This window comes from Haliotis rufescens, unplaced genomic scaffold (genome assembly GCF_023055435.1).
Source record: "Haliotis rufescens isolate VD_foot unplaced genomic scaffold, xgHalRufe1.0.p SCAF_5, whole genome shotgun sequence".
NCBI classification, from domain to species: domain Eukaryota; kingdom Metazoa; phylum Mollusca; class Gastropoda; order Lepetellida; family Haliotidae; genus Haliotis; species Haliotis rufescens.
Window position 1 is genome coordinate 59,539,897 of NW_025964223.1, and position 20,480 is coordinate 59,560,376.

The 20,480-nt window shown below is 43.6% G+C and overlaps 1 protein-coding gene across 3 annotated transcripts in view; it reads right to left on the minus strand.

Annotated features, from left to right (window-relative positions):
- The window catches only part of LOC124140335 (potassium voltage-gated channel subfamily KQT member 1-like), a 152,698-nt gene that overhangs the window by 84,191 nt on the left and 48,027 nt on the right, over positions 1-20,480 (minus strand). For all 3 annotated transcript variants that reach the window (XM_046507866.2, XM_046507867.2, XM_046507868.2), the window contains exon 2: positions 4,684-5,617. In XM_046507866.2, coding sequence (XP_046363822.1) covers positions 4,684-4,973 — 290 coding nt within the window. In that variant the 5' untranslated portion in view covers positions 4,974-5,617. The remainder of the gene's footprint in view (positions 1-4,683; positions 5,618-20,480) is intronic.

Below are 20,480 nucleotides of genomic sequence, written 5' to 3' on the forward strand. Positions count from 1 at the left end.
ACCCACCCTGCCACACCCGGCCACACCCAGCCCCCGGATTAATTTACTCCAAGATTTCACTCTTAACTGTTATACTACCTGAGAGTAGAATTTTATAAACTTTGTGTTTGTGAATGTGAGTGTGAGTGTGTGTATGTGTGTGTTTGAGTGTGAGTGAGTGAGTGTTTGTGTGTTTATGTGAGTGTGTTTGTGTATGTGTGAGTGTGAATGTGTTTGTGTGTGTGTATATGAGTGTGTGTATGTGTGAGTGTGTGAGTTTGTGTGTGTGTGAGAGAGAAAAAGTTTATAAACATTGTGTGTGCAGTTCTTTCTTTCTGTATGTCTGTCTGTGGTGTGTGTGCGTGTGCATGTGCGTGTGCGTGTGCGTGTGCGTGTGCGAGTGTAGTATGCGTGCGTGCATGTGTATGTAAAATGTACATTATTTTGCACGGTGCGTACATATTAAATAGAAAAAACAAAGTAAGAGGGTCTTTATATATGAAGTACTTTTGCTCCTTAATTCACAGAGTTCATCAGCTCAAAACTGTTACAATGTGACGTCACCATAATAAATGATGTCACAACCAGGAATAACCATGTAGGTGGGGAACGTAAGTCCCCCTCCCTGCGTCCCACTGGAAGATAGACATTATGACTGCAAGGAGGCCTTAAGAACTGCTCCAGCATCAGTACAACTAGCATTTTACTCATACAAACAATCTATACAAACACGAAATATTGAATGGACTGTTTAACTCATAATGTACAAACAATTACAGCTAACCTTTCATCTTGGGCTGGGACGAGGCCAAATTTACAACACGTGTACCCACCCCCCTATTACCCGACCCTACCCGGGTACCCACTGTAGGTCTCTGCAGATGTCTCAAAATGTCCGATTGGGTACATTTTTAGCATAGACCTCGGAAAACATATTTAGATACATGTATTAAACAATTTGGTCATTCATACACTGAAGTTGAATTAAGTTATATCTTTATTCAACCATATGAAAAGTCAGAAGGAATGGGTGTATAGTCAGAAAGAAATGTGAACATTAGTGACTTGTAGTGTAATCATAGTGTTCTAGATAATTTTTGTCATTAAACAATATATTCCGTGACTAACCACGGGTCCGGGTAGTCCTGTGGGCACCCGGGTCCCGACCCGGGTACCAGAGTTACCAATCCCAGCCCTACTTTCATCACCATTTTTGTATTTTCAGGAAGATGAATTAAGATTAAAAAGGTAGATGAAATGTACATTAATTAGAAAACATTTAGCTATTCTTTGGAATATTATGCAACCTGCCCAGCTATCAATAATGGACATGCAATCGTTAGCCGTAGTCTGCTGGCACAAAGGTGAAGTCCTCTGCCATCATGGTGTTTCTGTACGTTGCAATCAAACAGCTACCACTGTCAGGCTTAAGTTTGCCAACAGCAACTACATTCAGGTCAGTTCAACAATATTAATAATTAACACAAGCACTAACTGTATGTTGGCTGTTGTGTTTCCCTCCCCAAGGCAAGGTATGGTTTCTAACAACCAATTTTGTTCTAATACAGCACTACCATGGGCAATTTCACAACTAATGTTCATGATAAAGAGTGAGTGAGTATGGTTTTACGCCGCTTTTAGCAATATTCCAGCAATATCACAGCGGGGGACACCAGAAATGGACTTCACACATTGTAACCATGTCGGAAATCGAACCCGGGTCTTCGGCGTGACGAGCGAACGCTTTTACCACAAGGCTACCCAACCGCCCCTCATGATAAAGAAGTGTCTTATGTATTGGCTAGTTTATTTGTTGATAAAGTATTAATATTTCATGTTTAATTTAATTTCTGAACAGTCAAATGACGATATATTAACGCAAAAGAATGACACATGTCCACAGCAGGTTTTCACACATGAATACCTCCACAACATGTTGCAGTGATTGTATCATCATGTATATTTTATGTAAGTTTGTTGTTTAACGGCACACTCAGCAATATTCCAGCTACTGTATTCGACGTAATAAGCGCCCCACTCTAATAAGTGCCCACGGAATATTTGCTGATATATTGGCTAGTGAATAATCCCAATTAGCACCCCTTCCGATTGATCAATGTACACAAGACTTATTTATTCACGTATAACACACACTCGTGTGTTACATGCACCCTTAATTATGGGCAATTAAATTCTGGAAAAATATATCTGTCGTACATAAAGATTTTAGGCTGACACCATAAACCACAAAATTTATCTTTCAACTCTTTTTTTCACCAAAATAATATTCTAATAAGAGCCCCCTATTTCTAATTTTGAGAGCGCCCTGGGCGCTTATTACGTCAAATACGGTATATGACGTTGGTGTAAATAATCAAATCTGGACCAGACAATCCAGTAATTGACTTCATGAGCATCAATCCATGCAATTGGGACAGATGACATGCATCAACCAAGTCAGCAAGCCTGGCCACCCGATCCCGGTAGTCATCTCGTACGACAAGCATAGTCGCCTTAAACACGGCCATGTCGGTTTGGCTTTCAATCACTCTACAGTTTGACAAATAATTGCACGCAAATAGTAATGGTTATAGCTGAGATTGTGATTTGCCATCAGCATTGAAGTAGCTACAGGAATCACAAATCTAAACAACACAAGAGCACTGCACAGAATTTGTAAAAGGAATACTCATAACAATTACATTGCCATCAAAATATCATTTTGACTGATGTTCAGATAAGATTTGTTTTTAATGAAATGTTGAAAAGAGAGTAAAAAATCATTTAAATTTAAGAAAATAAGCCTCCAGATATGGCTCATATGCTAAACTAATACTTTCAAACTGCATGATAAGCTGTGTTAGAATGTAGTTATAATGTCAAACAGAAGGGGAGGTTCCATAGGGCAAGTTGTTGCAAACCTTCAATTTCATTACAGAAAGAAAGTAATGTATATTAATTCCCGCTGGACATGAAGCGGATATTAAACTGAATCCAATCAAACTTTATAGTCTGCATGATCTTTTGGTCAGCTAGAATAGGAAGGAAATGTGGGAATTGATCCTGTAGAGGAAGCTAACACCTGCACCCCTGTGCCGGGCTACCTGAGAGTGTCGCAGGGTTAATAAGCTCATTAGGGAAATTGGCGGATCTCACAGTCATGCATCAAGGCAAAGATAGTATGTCATCAAGAGTGAGTGAGTTGGGTTTAACGCTGCTTTTAACAGTATTCCAGTTATATCACGGCATGTCAGCTTAATGTGGGAGGAAAGCCCGAAGTGATGCAGGTCTCAGACGTTTACCACTTCAGTGAAATCCACGAGCACGGGTATGGTGCTGACAAACGTAGAAACATAATCGGGGTGAACCGGGATTCGAACCCACCATCATAGGTTTCTGGCGTACCCAAGGGACGCAACTCTGCACAGCGAATTGCGGCACCTTAGATGACTGGGCCACCCGTGCCCCCTATGTCATCAAGAAATAAAGTGATTCTGAAAATGTTTTTGAAAAGAAATACATAGAAACATAAGTTTGCATAACAAATATACATACTACTCAAAAGAAGATAAATAACACCTGATTCTTTCATATTACTATAGTTAATCTGTCATGCCAAATAACATGAGACAATCTGTGTTCTTTAACTTCTTTTGAGTAGTTTATATTTTCATGACACTGGAGGGGGTATGGGTGGACCAGTCGTCTAAGGCGCCGTGATTTGCTGTGCTGAGTTGCATCCCTTGGGCACGCCAGAAACCTATGATTGTGGGTTTGAATCCTGGTTCACCATGATTATGTTTCTAGGTTTGTCAGCTCCATTTCACTGGAGTGGTAAACGTCTGAGACCTGCATCACTTCGGGCTTTCCTCCCACATTAAGCTGACATGCCGTGATATAACTGGAATACTGTATAAAGCAGCGTTAAACCCAACTCACTCACTCACTCACTCATGACCCTGGATGTAGTTCATCATCCTCTTTCAAAACAAAGCATTTCCATCCTGGTCTAAATGCATCATGAAAGTTACACCTGACACAGATGCTTTTAACCAACATCACTCCCCAAGCAATTAATAAAAAAATAACTTCAATAATCATCTTCCTCTACCATGGCTAAATACTCCGGCCACTGTTGACATATTGATAGAACTGATGGGCTTATTTGCATGCAAATATACCCAGGTAAAGGCCAACATGCCCAGTGCATATAAATACCATACCTTTTAACAGACATATCATGGGTCCAGGGAATCAATAACAGCATGTTCTAAATGTGTAAAGTGTGTACTGGACTCGGTACAAAACCGTTTGGTAGCAGTTCGGCCTACAGTTGGCATTGTTCAATAGAGCCAACAATTAATCAATGGTAATTATTATTAATTAATTAGAATAAGTTGATATTGATTAATTATTACCAGTAGAAAATACACAATCAAGAATCTCCTGCAACCAATTCAAACAAGCTAGCTAAGAATTTCTGTATAAAATCATTAAAAAAATATAAAAAATACATGGTGCAAGAGTTCTGTGTAAACAATGTATTTTTTCCTATCAACACTCATCAAGACTGGTGCATGCAACTATCTGACAAGCCCTGCCCAGGTAGCATGCCTCTTGTCTCACTGTAATTATTCAGTGATAGGTGGGAGAAATACTGTGAACACTCCTCCAACAAACAGTGCGTTAACAAGGTATACTCACACTGTGAAGTGATATATGAAGCACTTCCATCCTGTCGGCCTCTCCAGAAAGTTATACACTTTAGCTTGCAGGCTAGCAGTAACGTTACTTTTTAACTTGGCCCGGTACCGTTCATCCAACAGGCGATCCATTTGTGAAAGCACAGGTTTGTACTCAACCCAAGCTGTCTGCGACTCACACGTGGAGTGTGCAGACTCCGGACCATAAGTGACTTCCTCTGTCGGCGCCACTGGTACCACTGCCAGCTGCCCCAACTCTCTTTGGCGAGTCCCCATCTCTGTAAGTTCCATATCATCAACTCCAGGATATTAACATACACACGTTAATTGCCCGCGTGCTGATCTTTGTTCCCTAAGGTCACTGGAACGTGCATCTCGCTGCAGGTGGTGTTATCGGAATGGCTCGGTATCCACACATATTGACACTACCAAGGTAATGTATTGGGAAAGGAGGTAAAAAGTTGAATAAGTTGCTCAATCATCAATAACTCGGCCGAGCACCTGGTTAGACGAGGATGACAATAAGTGGACAGCAATTGATGGCAGCAGGGTGCTCACACTTCTTATTCAACACTTACCACTTCAGTCCCACGACCAGTACTATATCCTCATCTCCACACTTAACACACTCCTTTTACTTATCACTCAGTGAATGACTTCCAAGCTCCAAGGGTGAGCTGGTTTAGATGATATCCATGATGACAAGTAGGTAGGGGTGTAAGTAATAAGTGCCACTTATTGCTACATTGTTCCAGCCCTGTCACTGTCCCCATACAGAGATATGGAGAGTTGGATGTACTACGAGCTGGGAGACGTAGCGCTGTATTGATCTGGAGGGGAACTAGAAGGCTGGCACTTGCCTCGGTGACACTGGACCAGTAGGGGACAACGTCAACCACGACCACTTCACCGCATCACTGCTTGCATCAGGTAACCTGCAACAGAAGCAACCATGTAAGAAGGGAGGCATTGAAACAATAAGGTGAAAGCCTGGCAACCAGAAGTGGTACTACACTGACAAGGAAGCCATATCTCCTAGTTGGGGTATATAGTGTGATGGTTGAGTCTTGTACACAATAAAACCTAGGCTATATGTTGGGATGAATGGATCTCACTACTGGTATATAAGGCCATGTGGGGTGGTGATAGTGGCCAGTGGTTATGATACTGATCCACAACTGTCTAGAACCGAGCCATGTGGCCAGCTCACACATCAGGTGGTATTGGACAGAGCGGTGATATTGAACATATTGCCCAGGAGTGAGATTAACACTCATATCAGCCTTCCTCCAACTTGACACAAGGACATGACAAAATACTTGAAACAGTTTGGACATAATTGCCCCCGGCTGATGTTGCTGGCATCCGATGCTCGCTTTCTGTTCAGTTACGCTGGAAGGAATCGGCAAAGTACCTAAATCAATCACAGATTCTCTGTGATTTCTACTGCCATGAAGCCATCGGCACACACCGTCTAAAGGGCTAAAGACAAAATTATATTGGTGATCAGGCCAACCATCTTCAGAATCTTAAATGAAAGTTTCTAAGAAGGAGGTCTGTGATTCAAGTCGGTAAGTGGAGCTCTCCCAACACGTACATCCCACCACCATTCACATTATCATCAGCAACTGCCAAGAGTGAGGGCTTTAAATGACTGATATGTTGCTTTGTACTGATGAACCATACAAAACATACAGCCTGTGGGTAACCCTGGTCTCCTTAACCTACTCTCCCCAGTTACAATACTTCGTGATGAGGCAGTGTCTACAAGCTGTCTGCACTCTTATACCTAGAACATCATTATTCTCCAGCATATGATGACTGGACATCTCTATACCAAACCCAATAAAATGAATAATCCTATTTCAGCGGAGAGGAGGTTATGTAACTCTCCTGATGCACTGTCCATGTCAAGACTGCACTGTCCATGTCAAGACTGCACTGTCCATGTCAAGACTGCACTGTCCATGTCAAGACTGCACTGTCCATCTCAAGACTGCACTGTCCATGTCAAGGCTGCACTGTGCATGTCAAGGCTGCACTGTCCATGTCAAGACTGCACTGTCCATGTCAAGACTGCACTGTCCATCTCAAGACTGCACTGTCCATGTCAAGACTGCACTGTCCATGTCAAGACTGCACTGTCCATGTCAAGACTGCACTGTCCATGTCAAGACTGCACTGTCCATGTCAAGACTGCACTGTCCATGTCAAGACTGCACTGTCCATGTCAAGACTGCACTGTCAATGTCAAGACTGCATTGTCCATGTCAAGACTGCACTGTCCATGTCAAGACTGCACTGTCCATGTCAAGACTGCACTGTCCATGTCAAGACTGCACTGTCAATGTCAAGACTGCACTGTCCATGTCAAGACTGCACTGTCCATGTCAAGACTGCACTGTCCATGTCAAGACTGCACTGTCCATCTCAAAACTGCACTGTCCATGTCAAGACTGCACTGTCCATGTCAAGACTGCACTGTCCATGTCAAGACTGCATTGTCCATGTCAAGACTGCACTGTCCATCTCAAGACTGCACTGTCCATGTCAAGACTGCACTGTCAATGTCAAGACTGCATTGTCCATCTCAAGACTGCACTGTCCATGTCAAGACTGCACTGTCAATGTCAAGACTGCATTGTCCATCTCAAGACTGCACTGTCCATGTCAAGACTGCACTGTCCATGTCAAGACTGCACTGTCAATGTCAAGACTGCATTGTCCATCTCAAGACTGCACTGTCCATGTCAAGACTGCACTGTCAATGTCAAGACTGCACTGTCCATGTCAAGACTGCATTGTCCATCTCAAGACTGCACTGTCCATGTCAAGACTGCACTGTCCATGTCAAGACTGCATTGTCCATGTCAAGACTGCACTGTCCATGTCAAGACTGCATTGTCCATCTCAAGACTGCACTGTCAATGTCAAGACTGCACTGTCAATGTCAAGACTGCATTGTCCATCTCAAGACTGCACTGTCCATGTCAAGACTGCACTGTCCATGTCAAGACTGCACTGTCCATGTCAAGACTGCACTGTTAAAGACTGCATTGGCAAAGTAGCCTCATTATTCTAGACTCAATATTCAAAAAGAACTTACCCACATTCTGATTGCTTTCTAGTAAAATACATATTTGACAAGAACAAATATTCATTCCAAGATGTATCATTCTTTTCAAATGTTATATTGTAAACATGACAGATATTCAAGCCTTAGGCAATAAAGAAACTTGTTGAAGTTTTTCATTCACTCAACAAATGTAGGGATTATGCAGGATTGTTGTTCCTACCACACAGCTAACACCAGTACTACCTATGGTGCTCCGACCCCACAGCTAACACTGGTACTACCTATGGTGCTCCGACCCTCAGCTAACACTGGTACTACCTATGGTGCTCCGACCCCACAGCTAACACCCCATGGCTAACACCAGTACTACCTATGGTGCTCCGACCCCACAGCTAACACCCCATGGCTAACACCGGTACTACCTATGGTGCTCCGACCCTCACTTAACACCAGTACTACCTATGGTGCTCCGACCCTCAGCTAACACCAGTACTACCTATGGTGCTCCGACCCTCAGCTTACACCGGTACTACCTATGGTGCTCCGACCCCACAGCTAACACCGGTACTACCTATGGTGCTCCGACCCTCAGCTAACACCGGTACTACCTATGGTGCTCCGACCCCTCAGCAAACACCCCATGGCTAACACAGGTACTACCTATGGTGCTCCGACCCTCACTTAACACCAGTACTACCTATGGTGCTCCGACCCTCAGCTAACACCAGTACTACCTATGGTGCTCCGACCCTCAGCTAACACCAGTACTACCTATGGTGCTCCGACCCCACAGCTAACACCAGTACTACCTATGGTGCTCCGACCCTCAGCTAACACCGGTACTACCTATGGTGCTCCGACCCTCAGCTAACACCGGTACTACCTATGGTGCTCCGACCCTCAGCTAACACCGGTACTACCTATGGTGCTCCGACCCTCAGCTAACAACGGTAATACCTATGGTGCTCCGACCCTCACTTAACACCAGTACTACCTATGGTGCTCCGACCCTCAGCTAACACCAGTACTACCTATGGTGCTCCGACCCTCAGCTTACACCGGTACTACCTATGGTGCTCCGACCCTCAGCTTACACCAGTACTACCTATGGTGCTCCGACCCCACAGCTAACACCGGTACTACCTATGGTGCTCCGACCCTCAGCTAACACCGGTACTACCTATGGTGCTCCGACCCCTCAGCTAACACCCCATGGCTAACACAGGTACTACCTATGGTGCTCCAACCCTCACTTAACACCGGTACTACCTATGGTGCTCCGACCCTCAGCTAACACCAGTACTACCTATGGTGCTCCGACCCTCAGCTAACACCGGTACTACCTATGGTGCTCCGACCCTCAGGTAACACCAGTACTACCTATGGTGCTCCGACCCCACAGCTAACACCAGTACTACCTATGGTGCTCCGACCCTCAGCTAACACCGGTACTACCTATGGTGCTCCGACCTTCAGCTAACACCAGTACTACCTATGGTGCTCCGACCCTCAGCTAACACTGGTACTACCTATGGTGCTCCGACCCTCAGCTAACACCGGTACTACCTATGGTGCTCCGACCCTCAGCTAACAACGGTAATACCTATGGTGCTCCGACCCTCACTTAACACCAGTACTACCTATGGTGCTCCGACCCTCAGCTAACACCAGTACTACCTATGGTGCTCCGACCCTCAGCTAACACCGGTACTACCTATGGTGCTCTGACCCTCAGCTAACACCAGTACTACCTATGGTGCTCCGACCCTCAGCTAACACCAGTACTACCTATGGTGCTCCGACCCTCAGCTAACACCAGTACTACCTATGGTGCTCCGACCCACAGCTAACAACAGTACTACCTATGGTGCTCCGACCCTCAGCTGACACCAGTACTACCTATGGTGCTCTGACCCTCAGCTAACATCAGTGCTACCTATGGTGATCCGACCCTCAGCTAACACCAGTACTACCTATGGCGCTCCGACCCTCAGCTAACACCAGTACTACCTATGGTGCTCTGACCCTCAGCTAACACCAGTACTACCTATGGTGCTCCGACCCTCAGCTAACACCGGTACTACCTATGGTGCTCCGACCCTCAGCTAACACAAGTACTACCTATGGTGCTCCGACCCTCAGCTAACACCGGTACTATCTATGGTGCTCCGACCCTCAGCTAACACCAGTACTACCTATGGTGCTCCGACCCACAGCTAACACCAGTACTACCTATGGTGCTCCGACCCACAGCTAACACCGGTACTACCTATGGTGATCCGACCCTCAGCTGACACCAGTACTACCTATGGTGCTCTGACCCTCAGCTAACACCAGTACTACCTATGGTGATCCGACCCTCAGCTAACACCAGTACTACCTATGGTGCTCCGACCCTCAGCTAACACCAGTACTACCTATGGTGCTGCGACCCTGACTTAACACCGGTACTACCTATGGTGATCCGACCCTCAGCTAACACCAGTACTACCTATGGCGCTCCGACCCTCAGCTAACACCAGTACTACCTATGGTGCTGCGACCCTGACTTAACACCGGTACTACCTATGGTGCTCCAACCCAGCTAACACTGTTACTACCTAAGGTGCTCCAACCCAGCTAACACCGGTACTACCTATGGTGCTCCGACCCTCAGCTAACACCAGTACTACCTATTGTGCTCGGGCCCTCAGCTAACACCAGTACTAGCTATGGTGCTCCGACCCTCAGCTAACATCAGTACTACCTATGGTGCTCCAGCCCTCAGCTAACACTGGTACTACCTATGGTGCTCCGACCCTCAGCTAACACTGGTACTACCTATGGTGCTCCGACCCTCAGCTAACACCGGTACTACCTATGGTGCTCGGGCCCTCAGCTAACATCAGTACTACCTATGGTGCTCCAGCCCTCAGCTAACACCAGTACTACCTATGGTGCTTCGGCCCAGAGCTAACACCAGTATCCCTATGGTGCCCCAACCCAGCTAACACCAGAAATGGGCTTCACACATTGTACCCATGTCAGGAAAAGAACCTGGGTCTTCGGCGTGATGAGCGAACGCTTTAACCACTAGGCTACCCAAGTCCTTATCCAAAGAAGTGATATAATGTATGTTTGACTAGGATGGTAGTGATATCAACTACTTGCTAAAGGTGTATTGTCTATAGACAATTACAATACATTTATAGTTTAATTCATTCACCTCCAGTACTCTATAGAGAGAAGTAAGGTTTTCCCTAATCATTTTGATTCGAGGACCTTTAAATCTCATAGCTTAGATTGTTCATTACTTTCAAACATTATTTGAGAAGTAGTTTGTCAAAACACAACAGTGACAAAACTCTGATGTCTGTGGCCAAGCAGTCTAGTAATGAAAGGTGTGGAAAGAATGACGCAGTTTACAAAGTTATACAAGTGGGTTTTCAAAGTTGTAAAGAAATCAAATGACAAGATTACATCCACTTGCCCTTTCATCACTGCGTTCAATTTTTAATGGAAAACCGTTTTTGCTGCTATTGATTTGGCGGAGGTGCTAAGTAATTAAGACAGGGGTGATTAAGACAAGGTGACTCTCAAGGAAACGTTCAATTACATTTACACAGCAGCTGACATACGTGGCTCTGCTATTTGTCTGCAGTGAAGAAATACAAACTGTGTATGGATATGCTGGTAAGACCAGCAAAATATTACAAACACATTAATAATGCAAATTCAATAGCTGTGATGATTCTTTGTAGTATGACAGGCTATTTGTTGAGAGAACTGATTTTCAGGTGATTGCCAATAGACTGAACAGCAGGATTGACTGACATAGTGAAGGACTCAAAGGAAATGTCAGTGACGTCACTGACGACCCTCGTGTGGCGTTAGTCGCTGAAGCTCAATGTCATGTGACCGCCATGTCTTCAGCACAGGCCTGTTGTTGTGTAGACATTGACAGATTTGAGAAATGATAGCCGGAAGGACATTAAACAGGTGTCAAGAAGCCATCATGGCAACCAAGCGTTCAGCAGTTCAACTGCCTGCCTCCCCACAGAGCCTTGTCAGTCATCGTAGTCTGCAGGTGTGAAGCCAAAGAGTGAGTGAGTTAGGTTTTAACACTGTTTTTAACATTATTCCATTATCATTCTTGTCAGCTTAATGTGAGAGGACCACCTCCGAGGTTTAGTGGTAGAGCGTCCACCCGGTGAGCGGAAGGTCCGGGGTTCGATCCCCAGCTGCGTCATACCAAAAGACGTTAAAAGATGGTATTTGTCGTTACCCTGTCTGGTGCTCGGCATTAAGGGGCTAAAACAAGGACTGGTCGGCTCGGAGTCAGTATACTGTGTCTGAGTGGGGTATTCATGTTAAACTGCGGCATGGTATCTCAGTGTGATAGCACTATAAATCGGCATCAGTCCGGACTAGTACAAGCAGCCACACACAGACACATACACGTACATGCACATCGCTATATAAGGGCAATAATCTTGGACGCGATGTTAAACCCCATTTCACCTCAACTAATGTGAGGGGATTGAAGCCTGAACTGATGCAGGTTTCCTATGTTTAGCACTTTGGTCAGAGTAAACACCTGTGAAGATCCGGGTTAGAATAGTTCTTCAGCAACCCATGCTTGTTGTTAGAGGAGACTAACGGGATCAGGTGGTCAGGCTCACCGACTTGGTTGAGTGCAGCGTCAAACAAAAACAAAAACTTTGTTGAAACCCATGAACACAGGTATGGTGATAACAAAACCTAGCAACATAATCAGGATGAACAGTGATTTGAACCCACAACCATAGGTTTCTGGCATGCCTAAGACACTTAACTCTGCACAGCATATTGTGTCGGATTAGGCGACTGGGCCACCCGTGCTCCCTGTTTTTTTCATACAAACTCATTGGCATAATGATGACAAGTCAAAACTGTTACTAGCTATCATTGCACCATCAGTGCCAGAGTGGAAAACTGTGGAAAACTGTGTGGAAACTATGTGGAAACTATGAGTCGATAGTGAGTGAAAGTCAGCCCATACACTGGTCGCAGAGTGGAGGCAATTAGCACAAACCTTCAACACAAGAGTAAATCAAACAGTCAGCTACCAATATGAAAACCATCCATACTACCGGTAGATCAAATGTAGACATCTCTACTTTCTTGTCAACCGTTTTGTGCGTGATGTCGCTATGATTTTACATCCACAATCAAGGGCTTGAGCTGTATTGATCATCTTAAAACATAGGGGATGTTGTACTCAGCAATCGACACTCCTCTGTACAGGAAGAAGCTACATGCCAGCGTCTTTGTCCTGTCATTATATGTAATCTCATACTATCATGAAACTTTCTCTCCTCTGAGAACATGCCTCGTGGCATAACCAAACATTATCCTCTTTTTCTTCAGACATACAAATCCATCCTTTCATTACTCAGGCAAACCCATCCATCCATCATCCTCTCTTGACTCAGGCTTATCTATCCATCCCCCATCCTCTCTTGACTCAGGCAAACCCATCTAACATCCTCTCTTGACTCAGGCAAATCCATCCATCCATCATCCTCTCTTGACTCAGGCAAATCCATCCATCCCCCATCCTCTCTTGACTCAGGCAAATCCATCCATCCCCCATCCTCTCTTGACTCAGGCAAACCCATCCAACATCCTCTCTTGACTCAGGCAAATCCATCCATCCATCATCCTCTCTTGACTCAGGCAAACCCATCCATCCATCATTCTCTCTTGACTCAAGCAAACCCATCCATCCAACATCCTCTCTTGACTCAGGCAAACCCATCCATCTATCATCCTTGCTTTACTCAGGCATATCCATCCATCCAACAATTCATTTCAGTACCTATCCGTCATTTAAAAAAAACAGTGAAACAAAAAGAATATCAATGCAAATCCTAATCGCGACACATTCCACAATTTGTAATCCCAACATAAACATATGATAATCGCATGACTCCATTCACTTCTGCGCGTGGTGTTGATCAAATGACCTGTTAATCCCTGATAGACACATCAATTAAATGTTTCTTTGAAGTTAGGTATCACTGAGTGTAACTAAGAAGACAATAGGCCTTTGACACGCTGAACTCAATGCAGAGCAGGTTTCCGGCTTGTTAACCCTTGTCAATTGAACCATGCTGACCAATGAGTCAAGCCGAGATCGTCTGATCAGAGTAAAATTGTGCTGGGAGTACATGTTTGGGAATGGAAAATGACTTCAAGACAAGCGTTACTTCGACACATCCGATTCAACACAGAGGTTAAATAATGAAGAATACAGAAGGAATATGCATGGACCAAGCTTTTACTTCAAGACATTCCATTAAGTTCGACACATCAAAGTTCATCACAACAGGGTTTGACTGTATATTGTATGTAGCTTACTACGTCAATCTGTATGGTAATCACTGCTTACATCCAAATACTGATTATTAAATTCATAAATATCTTGGTTATTTATTTCATCCATCATTCATTGATAAATGCATCCATCTATAAGTTAACCACTGTATCCATCTATTTGATTATTGCATCCATTTAATTGTTGATCATTTTGGAGAGACATGAATACGTGGTAGGGCTGCAACGGATACACTATAAGGTGAATACAATGCATATCACACATAGAGGGTAACGAATACACTATAAGGTGAATACAGTGCATATAACACATGTAGGGTAATGATGAACTATAAGGTGAATACAATGCATATCACGAATAGAGGGTAACGAATACACTATAAGGTGAATACAATGCATATCACGAATATAGGGTAACGAATACACTATAAGGTGAATACAATGCATATCACGCATAGAGGGTAATGAATACACTATAAGGTGAATACAATGCATATAACACATGTAGGGTAATGATGAACTATAAGGTGAATACAGTGCATATAACACATGTAGGGTAATGATGAACTATAAGGTGAATACAATGCATATCACGCATATAGGGTAATGATGAACTATAAGGTGAATACAATGCATATCACGCATAGAGGGTAATGATGAACTATAAGGTGAATACAATGCATATCACGAATATAGGGTAATGAATACACTATAAGGTGAATACAATGCATATCACACATGTAGGGTAATGATGAACTATAAGGTGAATACAATGCATATCACGCATAGAGGGTCATGATGAACTATAAGGTGAATACAATGCATATCACGAACATAGGGTAATGACTACAATATAAGGTGAATACAATGCATATCACGCATATAGGGTAATGAATACACTATAAGGTGAATACAATGCATATCACGCATATAGGGTAAAGAATACACTATAAGGTGAATACAATGCATATCACGAATAAAGGGTAATGAATACACTATAAGGTGAATACAATGCATATCACGCATAGAGGGTAATGAATACACTAAAAGGTGAATACAATGCATATCATGCATAGAGGGTAATGATGAACTATAAGGTGAATACAATGCATATCACGAATAGAGGGTAACGAATACACTATAAGGTGAATACAGTGCATATCACGAATAGAGGGTAATGAATACACTATAAGGTGAATACAATGCATATCACGAATGGAGGGTAACGAGTACACTATAAGGTGAATACAATGCATATCACGCATATAGGGTAACGAATACACTATAAGGTGAATACAATGCATATCACGCATATAGGGTAACGAATATACTATAAGGTGAATACAGTGCATATCACGAATAGAGGGTAACGAATATACTATAAGGTGAATACAATGCATATCACGAATATAGGGTAACAAATACACTATAAGGTGAATACAATGCATATCACAAATAGAGGGTAACGAATACAAATATATATTCATGAATAAGATAAAAAGTCAGCAGTTGATGTCTTATTTTTTGTATTCAGTGAAACAATAACAAAATCAACTATTTGACATGGTTTGACCATGTTGGCAGTGTGAATTATTATTATTATTATATAATACATTTATATACCGCACTTATCCAGGTACTAGTATCTGCTCAAATATGACAATGACCAGTGACCACATTACTGTCAAATGAAACATATAAGAGAGTTGTATTTTTTAAGAAATTTTATAACATAATGATGATGATGATGATGATGATGATGATGATGATGATGATGATGATAATAATAATAATAATAATAATAATAATAATAATAATAATGTGCACTTATAATGTGCTAGCCTCCATGTAGCAGTTCATGCTCAAAGCGCTACATTATTACCCCGGTCAATGGATCAGTGAGCACTCGATTTTCATTCTCAGCTCCCTGGAGAGTATACAACCCAAAGCTGTCTGTAAGGCGCTAGAAGGTTCACAGCTACATTACCATCTCATCCTACCGAGTTCAAGTGAAAAACACTTTAAATTTGTAAATATTCGATTCTAGTGACCGCGAATAAAGAATACGAATAACACGATACGGTTCACTTCACCAAATACGCGAGTGAATTGTAACAGCCCTTGTACATGGAGCTGACAAACCAAGCATCACAATCAGGGTGAGCCTGGGATTCGAACCCATGACCACGGTATCCCAGTATCCTAGCTACAACTCTACACAGCAAATTGCAATCTCATTCAAATCAGACCTCAGTTCTCGCTACCACTAAACAAAGATCTGAGGACATCCCATCAGGGGTCACGTCAGAACGACCTTTCATCTGACCAATCAGAGCATCGCTTACCAGATAATGAAAGTGACAGTCGGAATGTGATTTCTAATCATGCAGCCTCGAAAACTTTAACTCCGAATGATAGTTACGGGTTTAACAACTGAATCCATACCATCAAGACCATCTATTAGCCATTCCAGAATGTTCTTTTGTTCAGGTTTCAAATTTTTAATCGAGAATTTGTCAAAATATGTTTCGAAGCGTAGTCGCCAATTTGAAATTAGTGCCGTAAAGCACGAGAAAGATGCCTTCTGATTGGTCATTCCATTGGTCAGTCAAAGTTTGTGCAAGGTCGTTCTGACGTGACCCGTAATGGGATGTCCTCAGATCTTTGTTTAGATGTAGCGAGAACTAAGATTTGATTATAATGAGATTGAGCAAATTGTAGCATTTGTCAGGTGACAGGGTCACCAGTGTCCCACACCAAACACCTTAACACCAAACCACTCCTGGGTTATATATGCTGGGTTTAGTTATAAATCCTTATTGAACTTTAACAAGAAGGCAATCAGTCCATCAGCTAAAAGGTCATCAAGCTAGATTGCCAAAAGAATCTGTTGCTCCACACGAGAGGAATGATACAATGCAAATACTGAGGGATGAACTGGGGTAGTCATGCAGGGCTTCATTGCAGCATGTGATGCATTCCTCATACGCTCTTCAGAAGAAAAAGGGAAATCATATCGATCAAAGTCAAATTTGTGTAAAATAGTGATGTCAGCAAGTGGCAGTGATTAAAGGCTTGTGGAGTTCAGCGGTGTAAAAACACAGCAGCTATTTAGTGTGTGCACAACAGAATATGCCAAAAAAACGTTGCTACACACTCACCATATTGTAGTTGAATATGTGTGAAATTTTCATAAACTTAAGAAACAAAATTAAATGTCTGTATGTTGGTGTGATAATTCTTTAGCAAGTGGCTAAAATTTGCATTGACAAATACAAATTCTAACATGCATCAAATTCCATAGAAGATCTCTCACAGCACTATGGCATCAGGCAGCGAGGGGACAATACAGTGACATCTGACAATGATATCTGACAGCACTATGACATCAGGCAGTGAGGTGACAATACAGTGACATCTGACAGTGACATCTCACAGCACTATGACATCAGGCAGTGAGGTGACAATACAGTGACATCTGACAATGACATCTGACAGCACTATGGCATCAGGCAGTGAGGGGACAATACAGTGACATCTGACAGTGACATCTAACAGCACTATGACATCAGGCAGTGAGGTGACAATACAGTGACATCTCACAGTGACATCTCACAGCACTATGACATCAGGCAGTGAGGTGACAATACAGTGACATCTGACAGTGACATCTCACAGCAATATTGAATCCGGCAGTGAGGTGACAATACAGTGACATCTGACAATGACATCTCACAGCACTATGGCATCAGGCAGTGAGGTGACAATACAGTGACATCTGACAATGACATCTGACAGCACTATGACATCAGGCAATGAGGTGACATCTGACAGTGACATCTGACAGCACTATGACATCAGGGAGTGAGGTGACATCTGACAGTGACATCTCACAGCATTATGGCATCAGGCAGTGAGGTGACAATACAGTGACATCTGACAGTGACATCTCACAGCACTATGACATCAGGCAGTGAGGTGACAATACAGTGACATCTCACAGTGACATCTCACAGCACTATGGCATCAGGCAGTGAGGGGACAATACAGTGACATCTGACAGTGACATCTAACAGCACTATGACATCAGGCAGTGAGGTGACAATACAGTGACATCTCACAGTGACATCTCACAGCACTATGACATCAGGCAGTGAGGTGACAATACAGTGACATCTGACAGTGACATCTCACAGCACTATTGAATCCGGCAGTGAGGTGACAATACAGTGACATCTGACAATGACATCTCACAGCACTATGGCATCAGGCAGTGAGGTGACAATACAGTGACATCTGACAATGACATCTGACAGCACTATGACATCAGGCAATGAGGTGACATCTGACAGTGACATCTGACAGCACTATGACATCAGGGAGTGAGGTGACATCTGACAGTGACATCTCACAGCATTATGGCATCAGGCAGTGAGGTGACAATACAGTGACATCTGACAGTGACATCTCACAGCACTATGACATCAGGCAGTGAGTTGACAATACAGTGACATCTGACAGTGACATCTCACAGCACTATGGCATCAGGCAGTGAGGTGAAAATACAGTGACATCTCACAGTGACATCTCACAGCACTATGGCATCAGGCAGTGAGGTGACAATACAGTGACATCTCACAGTGACATCTCACAGCACTATGGCATCAGGCAGTGAGGTGACAATACAGTGACATCTGACAGTGACATCTCACAGCACTATGACATCAGGCAGTGAGGTGACAATACAGTGACATCTGACAGTGACATCTCACAGCACTATGACATCAGGCAGTGAGGTGACAATACAGTGAAATCTGACAGTGAAATCTGACAGTGACATCTGACAGCACTATGACATCAGGCAATGAGGTGACATCTGACAGCACTATGGCATCAGGCAGTGAGGTGACAATACAGTGAAATCTGACAGTGACATCTGACAGCACTATGGCATCTGGCAGTAAGGGGACAATACAGTGACACCTGACAATGATATCTCACAGCACTATGACATCAGGCAATGAGGTGACAATACAGTGACATCTGACAGTGACATCTCACAACACTATGGCATCAGGCAGTGAGGTGAAATCTGACCGTGACATCTAACAGTGACATCTGACAGCACTATGGCATCAGGCAGTGAGGTGACAATACAGTGACATCTCACAGTGACATCTCACAGTGACATCTCACAGCACTATGGCATCTGGCAATGAGGTGACAATACAGTGACATCTGACAATGACATCTCACAACACTATGGCATCAGGCAGTGAGGTGACATCTGACAGTGACATCTGACAATGACATCCCACAGCACTATGGCATCTGTCAGTTAGGTGACAGTACAATGACATCTGACAGTGACATCCCACAGCACTATGGCATCAGGCAGTGAGGTGACAATACAGTGACATCTGACAATGACATCTGACAGCACTATGACATCAGGCAATGAGGTGACATCTGACAGTGACATCTGACAGCACTATGACATCAGGGAGTAAGGGGACATCTGACGGTGACATCTGACAGCACTATGGCATCAGGCAGTGAGGTGACAATACAGTGACATCTGACAGCACTATGACATCAGGCAGTGAGGTGACAATACAGTGACATCTGACAGTGACATCTCACAACACTATGGCATCAGGCAGTGAGGTGAAATCTGACCGTGACATCTAACAGTGACATCTGACAGCACTATGGCATCAGGCAGTGAGGTGACAATACAGTGACATCTCACAGTGACATCTCACAGTGACATCTCACAGCACTATGGCATCTGGCAATGAGGTGACAATACAGTGACATCTGACAATGACATCTCACAACACTATGGCATCAGGCAGTGAGGTGACATCTAACAGTGACATCTGACAGCACTATGACATCAGGCAATGAGGTGACAATACAGTGACATCTGACAGTGACATCTCACAACACTATGGCATCAGGCAGTGAGGTGAAATCTGACCGTGACATCTAACAGTGACATCTGACAGCACTATGGCATCAGGCAGTGAGGTGACAATACAGTGACATCTCACAGTGACATCTCACAGTGACATCTCACAGCACTATGGCATCTGGCAATGAGGTGACAATACAGTGACATCTCACAGTGACATCTCACAGCACTATGGCATCTGGCAGTGAGGGGACAATACAGTGACATCTGACAGTGACATCTCACAACACTATGGCATCAGGCAGTGAGGCGACATCTGACAGTGACATCTGACAATGACATCCCACAGCACTATGGCATCTGGCAGTTAGGTGACAGTACAATGACATCTGACAGTGACATCCCACAGCACTATGGCATCAGGCAGTGAGGTGACAATACAGTGACA